Consider the following 8299-nt stretch of genomic DNA (forward strand, 5'->3'; position numbering starts at 1 on the left):
AGAGCTGATAACTACCTATTCTTGACAGCGTGAAAATAGCGAATATCGTTGTTGATTTAACAGTATTTAACTTATTTTGAATGTAAATGTCGATACGTCAATGGAACAAATATATACTATATTTCAATGCTTTGATTGATTTTACAGTTATTTTGGGATAAATATACGGCAGATGGCTTGCTTAGACGTTAAAATCTATATCTTGTGCGGCAGTTGAAATATTTTCATGGAATAAGTAGACAGGTATTGTATCAAAAAAGAATTATTTTCTTATTGTTATCCCAGCTCTTAGAGTTTATTATCATAATACATTAAGACTAGTATAACTAAATCGTTAAAACACATACGTTTTCTTTGAAAATCATATTAACATGAAAACAAACATTATGTGGAGTTACGCTCTTTAATTCATATTATATCTTAAACATAATCTTATAGTACTTTATTCAAAACCTAGTGATTATTTAATCAAAGTCGTTTTGTTATTACTACTGCATTAAACGACGTAATTAAAATGACGTCACACCTTCCGCGTCCGCAATGTGCATATATTGTACAAATCTAAATAACAAAGTTTAATTAAAAATTTTAATTACAGTAATATACTCGATTAGAGTGTCTGCATGTATATTTGACGACAAGTGCGTGCATTAAAAGACGAGCATATGCTTTTCAGGTATATTGCTAGCAGCGAAAATTGATTAATATGAGGATAATGGAAAACGGTACGATACTGATGTTAAAGTCACTGGCGGCTGTGGTGTTGGTAATGAGTGTTACTGTCACTGTAGCTAACTTTGTACTGACCATCAAAGGAGGAAACAATGTTTTTAGACCGTTTGATACAAATATATCAACACGTCTAAATATTTTAAGTAAGTATTGATATACATGTATCAAAATTTTTATGTAGATCTAGTGAAGGAATTATGCTTTATCAGATTTTATTTCATAAGAAAACTTTCCTGTCATTACAATGTGGATTCTCTTTCCTTGATCCACATAATAAAGTTTTTAATATACCAGAAGTGATCATTTTACCGTAACACTGGTACGTCAATTCCTACTAGAATCGCCACAGTTTCATTGCTTCAGTTTCTCTTTTTTTCTTGCGAAAGTGTTCGCTTCGTCGCGGATATAAACTTATATACTTTAGTTTTAGTTTCGACTTCGTGGTTCTTAGTCCGTTTAGACATTATTGCTGACTTCTATTGGTTAAGGCGTCGAGCAAATCTTCCGAGGATGGCAAAATTGTGTCGGATTCGAAACAGTTAGACGGGACAAACCCGCTGTAGGATTAAGTTCATAAAGTTGAAAATGATGAAAATTCGCCTTCTACGCCATGTTCTAGTGCTAAAAGGCCAAAAAAGACAACAAAAAAAGCCTTCAAAGTACAGTGAACTGAGAAAAGATTTTCAGTCATTGAAGATATGTTGCAAGGATGTTGAAAGAAATTTTTAAGCAGGCTGTTCAGAGACAAACTCGAGAAAAACATTCTGCACAAGTGCTGTCACAAAAACATGATGCATTTTTCACATAGTGATTCTCTTGATCGGGACAATATATCTTTATATGGTGGTAGTCAGATATCTAGAACTCGTTTTCCGGATAGTGAACAAGGGTATCTTATCAAACTCTGATAAAAACAATAATTTACCAACAAACAGACTTGCTTGTTAGAATAGAGTAAAAAGTGTTTATATGACATGTTTGGCGATGACGCGATTGTGAAAAAACCTGCTACGAAAGAAAGACTGGTACTTGATAAATCTCAGATTGATGTCCTGGATAACAGTTATAACTGCAAAGAACAAATTTTCTTATCAGCGTTCTCGGATGACTGTTTTGATCAGTTTCCTGTTGATTAAGATTCAGAGAAGTTGTAACAAGTTCCGTCTCCAGATGATTTAGTTGAGGGCTGAAAGAGTGATACGGAAATAAGGCTTCTTTCCCTAAAAACAAGGGGAAGAGATTATTTGCCTAGCAAGCGAAAATGGTTGAAACAATAAGTTACAACAAGCAGCTCGACTTGGTCTGGTTATACAAATGTATGTTCAGTAGAGTTTGGGAAATTTGCTACAATTCATTGAATCCGAGACCTTTAGGAAAGAGACGGCTTCACAATAGATCAAGGACGTTTTCGCCATGTCTACTAAATATCTAAATCAAATTGGGAGAGCAGGTCCTTTCCATCATATAGTGCGCAAGTCTGTTGCAATAGCAGATACTTTATTGTTTGAACAACCAGACAATGCGGAATTTTCTAATTTACCACTGATGGTATTTTTGGGACTGAATTAGAAGTGTTGCTTAAATCTCGTAAACAGAAGAAAAACAGATTGACAATTTGATACTAGACATGCAAAGGAAATATTTGAAGCGAACATTCAGAGGTTATCAACCAGAATCTAACAAAGGACTGGCCAGAGACATCCAAAGAACAAACTATAGTACTTCCACTAGTACAAACTGGAATATTTTTCAGATCCCAAAAGTTCCAGAAGATACACAGATGGAGGAAAGAAATCAATATGTTCCCAGATCACGAAGTGGCTATAAAAGCTACATCAGACCTATGTAACCTCTAGTCGAGGAACTCCTTGAGCTAAGTCTTGAATGACAGATAACCAGTGACTCTGTAAGTGTAATTGCAAGGCATTTGGAGATACTCATTGGGGGTAACTGTCTCATTTCCTGTCAGAGTTGGAAAAAAATTACCACGGACAAGTGGGTTCTAGAAACAATAAAACTGGGCTACAAACGAAACCTCCTTTTCACGGTTTAAAACCTACAATTGTTGCTTTGAAAAGTCAAAATTTAATAAATTAAAAAAATGGAATAAACTGTCGTTAAGAAGATCAGTTTGTAGAAATAGTGGATCCGAAAAACATTTATTCAGGTTTCTACACTACATTATTCCTTGCTCCCAAGAAGAAGGGAGAAATGAGACCAGTCATAAATGTGAAACCCCTCAACGAGTATCTTCCCTAAAAGAAATTTAAAATGGACACATTATCAAACGTACTAAATCCAGTAAGGAAAGGAGACTGGGGTATAATAACAGATCTAAAAGATGCCTATTTCCATATAAATATTTTCAAGGGCCATCGTCAGTACATTCGTTTTCAGTTTCAGGCAGTGGTATGCCAGGCACTTTGTTTCGGTCCCACCAGGGCACCAAGAGTTGTTGTAAAAGTTATATCGGTGGTACTTACTTATCTAAGAAAACAAAATATTCAACTTGCATCTACCTAGACGATTAGCTAGCAGCAAACAGTTCACAGAAAATGACTTTAGTAAACAGAACAACTATACTCAGTCTCTTTTACCAACTGGGTTCTGTTCAATCTAGCAAACGGCTTGGTGTATCCAACCGCAGAAAGATTATTAAATATAAAGTCAGCAATGTCAAATTTATTCAGGGTCAAATCACTGCCAGACATTACATAACAGAACTGATTCCAAATGCCAGGATATTCATGAGACCAATTCAGCTTCATTTGCTACAAAATTGGAGTCCGTCAAGAATGAAACTCTGTAAAAATACCACTTACTCCACAGCTTATCTCAAGTCTGATTTAGTGGTTACTGGATCAATACATTTCCATGGGCAGATTATTACAGAAAGATCAGCATTTGATTACAGTAACCACAGATGCCAATGGCAAACGGGGCTGGGAAGGTCACATGAGCAACCTTACATGTCAAGGTCAGAGGAGCAAAATTCAGAAATCGATGCACATCAATTATTTAGAAATGATGGCTCTGTTTATGAGTATAAAGTATTTCCTATCTCATTTCAAAGGTCACAATGTCCTGTTCAGGTCAGACAACACAACTGTATGCCTGTAAATGAACCAACAGGGCGGGACACGGTCTGTACAGTTGTGCAATCTGACAACGGATGTGTGGCATATAGTTCTAGACAGCAAAATGATGTTGAAAGCAGTACATGTCAAGGGGGTGAAGAATGTACTGGCAGATTCATTAAGCGGAGAACAAGTGAGGGCCACAGAGTGGTCTTTAAACAATACAGTGGCGTGGAAGATATTCAGCATCTGGGATCAACCAATTATGGACTTCTTTGCAACTTTTAAGAACAAGAAAACTCCGCTGTTTTGTTCATGGATCACTCAACCACAAGCTTATGCTTTGGATGCCTTGTCAATTGTATGGCATAACATGTTTGTCTAAGCGTTTCCGCCTCTGCAATTAATTCCCAGAATGTTGAGCCATTTACGACAGTCGCTATGTACAATGATCTTAATTGCTCCGCAATGGCCAAGAAAACAGTGATACACTCAGTTGTTGAATCTGTTGATAGCTTGCTCACGTAAACTCCAATGTCAGGATTTGTTAACGCAGTGCGAGGGAAAGGTATCTCATCAACATCCGGAAACTCTCCGTCTGACTTCTTGGTTCAAATTAGAGTTTTATGAATAAATAATACTTACCTGTCATTACAGGTACCCATCCTCCTTCCTCACATGCCTTTTAAACAGTCTTCCTAAGGCGAACACTTTCGCCAGAAAAGGAAACTGAAGCAAGTGGCGATTCTAGTAGGAAGTGGCGGTGTTAAGGTAAAATGTTCAGTTCCGGTATATAAAAAGTTTATTATGCGGATCAAGGAAAGAGCACTGTAATGACGGGCAAGTATCATTTATTCATAAAAGTAATACAAATACAAATTTTCCAATTTTTCTATATCAATTGAGCGGATACACTTTACATATTATATTAATCAAGTGGTCATGAGGCTTTGAGCGGAAATAAATTTTGCGCGAGGTTTGGAGCATTAGCAGTTATTATTATTATTTCACTAAAAAAGGCTGCATTTTTTTTCGATGCAAGGCTGAACTCTTTTATAACATACGTGTATATGCAAATATTAAAAAAAAATATTATAGAAATAAATATACCATGAAATATATATAATATATAATATAAAATGAGAATGTTATAACCAGTGAATAAAATATAAAATATGAACCTTGAAATTCAACATTTTCAAAAAATGATCGAAGTTTCTCAAAGATGATTCGGGACTTGACAAAACCATAAAGGGTAGGGCACAAGTATACTCGACAAAAAAAGTTCTGCGACAAAACAAGTTTTATGTTGTAACGTTTTTATTATTGAATGCACGGACAAAATTCATATATCAAATAAAAGTACATGTCAACGTGATCAAATTATTAAATGCAGAATGAAAATCGAATCATAACTTTAAAATATTTATTATTCAAAGTCACCTAGGGTACCTTGTCAAAAGTTGCAAAATCGCATCGTTTATCTCGCATAGTGTTTAATCAAAGCGCTAGAGGAGTCGTCTGCTTGAATGTTTTGCCGTATATTGCCCGCTTGTGTCCGAATGCATTTTTTCAGGACGACCATGTAAGACCACATCGTGCCAGAATCGTTGATAATTTTCTGAACCAACATTGAGTTTAGCGGATGCAGTGGCCACTAATATCACCAGATTTGGCATGCATTGAACACTTATGGGACATTCTTGGGCGTGTTGTAAAAAAAATAATTACAAGACAGACAAGACTTGTCGACCTGCCCAACATTCTGCAACAGGAGTGGGCTCTCATCCCACAACGGAAAATCCTTGTGTTTTCAATGAGGAGTCATCTGCTTGAATGCAATGCGCAAAATGGTAGATACACACACTATTGAAATTCACGCAGCAATTTTGCAACGTTTGATCAGGTACCGTATGAGATTTTGAACATGAAATTTGCCGAAACCGGTAATTCAATTTTCATTCTGTTTTCAGTATTTCGTTAAGACTGACTTTTAATTTTATTTAATATATAAATTATTTTTGTACGTTAAGCAATAAATAAGTTACAGCATAAAACATGTTTTGTTGCAGAACATTTTTTGTCGAGTATATAATCGGCATATCACCATGTTCACATAAACTCCATCAGGTTAAATATTCATTTAGATCATTTCTCAATGTCAAAGTTTATTCTTGAGTAAGGTCAACATCAGCAAACCGTAGTAAAAAAAGTGCAGTACAATCATACAACAAACACATTTCTACAATGATTACCCGTTATCGGTGTATTAAAGAAGATTACAGCATTTTCTTCTATCTTTTTCAAAGAAGGACGGACATGTGTAAGATATAAACAAAACCAAACACCATCGGCACCGAGTATGAAAAAACAACCTTACTCATGTATCAATTACTTACCTTATTTACTTTATTTTGCAGACAAGACGGCAAAAGAAAAACATAAATACATTTCTCACTTCAAGGTAGAAGGTCTGAAGAACGTCACAGAAAATGTTCGTCCTAGCAACAAAGATAGTAAAGAAGTACATTTGGGTGAACATGTCGGATTAGCAACAAAAGAAAAGTGCCATAAACGACTACCACAAGTAATAATCGCTGGACAATACAAATCTGGTACTGGAGCATTAACAGAATTTTTGAATGAGCATCCGCAAATTTTCGCATGCCGGGAAAGTGGAGATATACAATTCTTTGATAAATATTATATTTCAAGAGGATTCCGTTGGTACAGAAATATTATGCCCTGCACGTTTAAAACCCAAATAACAATTGAAAAAACAGCGCACTATTTTTTACATCCTATAGCAGGTCTTCGTATTCATGACATGAACCCGAAGTCAAAAATTATAATTATACTTAAAGATCCAGTAACAGTTGCAGCATCGCTGTATGCAATGTGGAGGGCGCACAAAGATCACAGGGCGAATGAATTTTTGTTTGAAAGAATGGTAACTATGTTCAGTGGAATCACTTTGCAAATAAATCCTAATTCAGGAATTATACGGACATCCTCGTACGTGGAACCTATGCAACGATGGATTAATCTCTTTAACAGAACCCAATTGCTGATTCTTGATGGAAATGCATTTGATAAACATCCTTTAGGAAGTCTTATGAAAGTAGAAAAGTTCTTGAATGTAAAACATTTCTTTAGCATGGAACAGTTCGTATATAATTCTACAAAAGGCAAATACTGTTTTCGGAGAGCTAACAAAACAGTCCTATGTTTGCCTGAAGAAAAAGGTAGACCGCATCCGGATATATCCGCCGAAGTCGTAAAATTGCTTACTGATTACTTTAAACCAATAACCAAACGACTTTTTGAAATTATTAACCAGACTTTCCCATGGTGAAAAAATGCATTATATATATATATATATATATATATATATATATAGGGATGGGAACCAATCAAAAACGCTCTATTTTTATAAAACCGCTATTTTCTGCTTTCAAAAAATACCACATGTTGCTCTCCGAGTATGGGATAAAAAATCATTAGTGTGCTATTTTTATATAACTCTTCCAATGACCGTAACAGATGCCTGACGTCTGTTATCAACTAACCTGATCTTATGGAATTCTGTTGGTCGATATGTTCATTTAGCATTTATATATCGAACTATACAGGCGGTATTTACGCCGTTATTGTATTGTTTTGATTTATGCTACCCTTGAACAAGAGCGCCGCCAAGCGGGGCAATATACGCCCGAAGGCTTACATCATAGGATTGGAGCAAAATTTTAAGAACTTGACTGTTGTAGCCCCAAAGGACTGGAACAACAAAAGGAAAACTTCAAAAAACAAATCTAATTCCACAAAAAAAAATCAAAGTCTACAAAAAAAATCCTTATCAGGTATAGGTATGTAAAAATACACCTTAAAATTGGAGGTACAATCCATGTTGTACCACAGAAAAGTGGTCTCGGTTTTTCCCTACGGCCAATAATAAAAAAGTTTCAAAATAAGCTATTTATAGTAACATAAAAAGGAAGTAATTCAAAAAAAAAAAATTTTGTAAGTACAAAAAAGAGATCTGCCAAATAAAAACAAGACCACTGCAATGCAGAGCAATATACACAAAGCAAAGTCATATATGACCTTTGACCCTTAAGTGTGACCTTGACCTTGAAGCGAGTCATCCGGAACATGCGCTCTGCACATCGTTACAATGTGGTGAACATTTCTGCCAAGTTTCTGTGAAATCCTTCCAGCAGTTCAAGAGTTACAGAGCGGACACGAAACAAACTGATATGACTTTTGACCCCTAAGTGTGACCTTGATCTTGAAGCAAGTCATCCGGAACATGCGCTCTGCACGTCGTCTTGGTGTGGTGAACATTTGTGTCAAGTTTCTCTGAAATCCTTCAAGGGGTTCAAGAGTTACAGAGCGGACACGAAACAAACTGATATGACCTTTGACTCCTAAGTGTGACCTTGACCTTGAAGTGAGACATCCAAAACATGCGGTCTGCACATCGTCTCGGT

General features: G+C 35.8%; 1 protein-coding gene across 1 annotated transcript; it reads left to right on the top strand.

Annotated features, from left to right (window-relative positions):
• The first annotated feature begins 536 nt into the window (after window positions 1-536).
• On the top strand, window positions 537-7165 carry LOC128549714 (heparan sulfate glucosamine 3-O-sulfotransferase 1-like). The gene is made up of 2 exons (XM_053527108.1): window positions 537-875; window positions 6230-7165. The coding sequence occupies exons 1-2, from the start codon at window positions 707-709 to the stop codon at window positions 7162-7164; spliced, it is 1104 nt and encodes a 367-aa protein (XP_053383083.1). The 5' UTR covers window positions 537-706; the 3' UTR covers window position 7165.
• Window positions 7166-8299: the final 1134 nt, after the last annotated feature.

This window comes from Mercenaria mercenaria, chromosome 16 (genome assembly GCF_021730395.1).
Source record: "Mercenaria mercenaria strain notata chromosome 16, MADL_Memer_1, whole genome shotgun sequence".
Classification (NCBI taxonomy): domain Eukaryota; kingdom Metazoa; phylum Mollusca; class Bivalvia; order Venerida; family Veneridae; genus Mercenaria; species Mercenaria mercenaria.

Bases quoted from the DNA above. Each gene is read 5' to 3' on its own strand.
- LOC128549714 (XM_053527108.1), top strand. From the start codon at position 707: ATGAGGATAATGGAAAACGGTACGATACTGATGTTAAAGTCACTGGCG. The intron at 876-6,229 runs GTAAGTATTGAT...TTTATTTTGCAG, and splicing joins AACACGTCTAAATATTTTAA to ACAAGACGGCAAAAGAAAAA.